The 1,616-nt window shown below is 70.9% G+C and overlaps 1 protein-coding gene across 1 annotated transcript; it reads right to left on the bottom strand.

Moving 5' to 3' along the window:
* Positions 1-6: 6 nt before the first annotated feature.
* Positions 7-1,571, bottom strand: LOC106724721 (cuticle collagen 10-like). The gene is made up of 3 exons (XM_014533111.1): positions 1,136-1,571; positions 834-900; positions 7-600 (listed from the first exon to the last, which is right to left on the bottom strand). The coding sequence occupies exons 1-3, from the start codon at positions 1,467-1,469 to the stop codon at positions 558-560; spliced, it is 444 nt and encodes a 147-aa protein (XP_014388597.1). The 5' UTR covers positions 1,470-1,571; the 3' UTR covers positions 7-557.
* Positions 1,572-1,616: the final 45 nt, after the last annotated feature.

Genomic DNA, 1,616 nt, shown 5'->3' with positions numbered 1-1,616 from the left:
CCTCGCATGGGGGCGGGGGCGCCTTGACCCCAACCCACGGGCCAGGGAGCCTTTCTCGCGGCACAGGGTCCACAACTCGGCGACCTGAATGCCTCCCAGGGCCCACGGGTGTGGGGTGCAGACCGGGTGAGGCCTGTTCTCCAGGCTCCGTCCCAGGTGAAGCCGCCTTCAGGGGGCGCGGGCGGGAGCGACAGGCACAGGCAGACGCTCCAGCCGGCACGTCAAAGCCATCACTTTCTTAGCAGGTGGGGGTTGGGTAGGGGGTAGGTTGGTGTGGGCCCCAAGGCGGGAGGTGGACGGGGCTCGGTGAGCGCTCGCTGTCCTGGCGCCAGCTGGCGGGCAGCTCTGAGGCTCCTTTTGATGAAGGCATGGGGGGGCACAGTGTGTGGGTTGGACCTGGGATAGCTTGCCAAGGGCCATGGCCCCCACCCACCCGGTCTGGGCCTAGGGCTCCGGGAGAGGGGGCCCGTGTGCTGACGGTCCAAGTGGCTCAGGTGTCCGAGAGCAGCGGGCCGGCCGGCCTCTGGGTGGTCTCTGCTCCCCCGGCCCCTCCACGCTCAGCAGGAGCCTGCCGACTCCCCACGGCCAAGTTCCAAGAGTCTGGGGGCAGGCGTGGGGAGGGCTGCTCACTGCAGTGCCCAGGGAGGGGCTAAGGGGAGGGAGGGGGAGGGGCCGAGGGGAGGGAGAGGCGACCGCCCGGGGAGCCTGGGACCCCTGGGGGCTGTGAGACCACCCTCAGGCCTGGCTGGGTCAGGGGTTTGGCCAGAGGGCATCTCTGCACGGGACCGGCGGGGCAGCAGGGGGCAGGGACAGGGCCTCCCAGACACACTTACTGTGGTGGGCACTGCCCAGGGGCAGCCTGTCGGCCACGGAGGCCAGGAGCACCGTGCAGTAGTTGACCTGCCAGAGGGAGAGGCGTCCAGGCCGAGCCCCCGGACCCTCCCGCCCTCCTGCCAGGACCCTGCCTTCACTCGAAGGAAGAGGGCGGGAGGGCACGGCTCCAGGGGTGTGTCGAGGGGACAGGATCCCTCTAGGGAGGGCACCCCTGCTCTAGGTGGTGGCTGGGCAGGGGGTGCTGAGCCCAGCCTGGCTGCGGCTTTAGCCTGGAGGGGGCAGGGTCTGGTTGGCAGCCCACCTGTGACTCCAGGCCCCGGATGCGTTTCTCTTGCTCTCTCAGCCCCCCGAGCTGCTTGGCGATGACCTCCACCCTGTGGCAGAGCAGGGACAGCGGGCACTGTTGGCCACGGGGCCTCTGAACCGGGGCTCTCCCGTCCTCCCTCGTCCTCCCCCCCAGGCCTGGGGTGGGCTGGGGCCGCTGAGGCCTCTGGTCCCGAGTCAGGGTGTTCTGGCCGTGCCCCGCGCCTCAGATCTGGGTGCACACAGTGCTGCTGCGCCCGCCCTCCAGGGGGCAGGACCAGCCCACCCGCAGGCAGGCAGACACCCAGGGCTCGGAGGTCGGGGTGCACCATCTGGGGCACCTGGGGAGGCAGGCGAAGGGCAGGCTTCCGTTCGGAGACCCCGGAGCAGGGAGGACACCACACAGGGCCCCGTCCCCCAAACACGGGGCAGCCAAGGCCCCGGAAGAGCCCTGTTCGGGTCAGGAGGCTGCGGGGCCC

This window comes from Myotis brandtii, unplaced genomic scaffold (assembly GCF_000412655.1).
Source record: "Myotis brandtii unplaced genomic scaffold, ASM41265v1 scaffold940, whole genome shotgun sequence".
Classification (NCBI taxonomy): Eukaryota; Metazoa; Chordata; class Mammalia; order Chiroptera; family Vespertilionidae; genus Myotis; species Myotis brandtii.
This window is presented reverse-complemented; position numbering and strand designations above follow the sequence as displayed.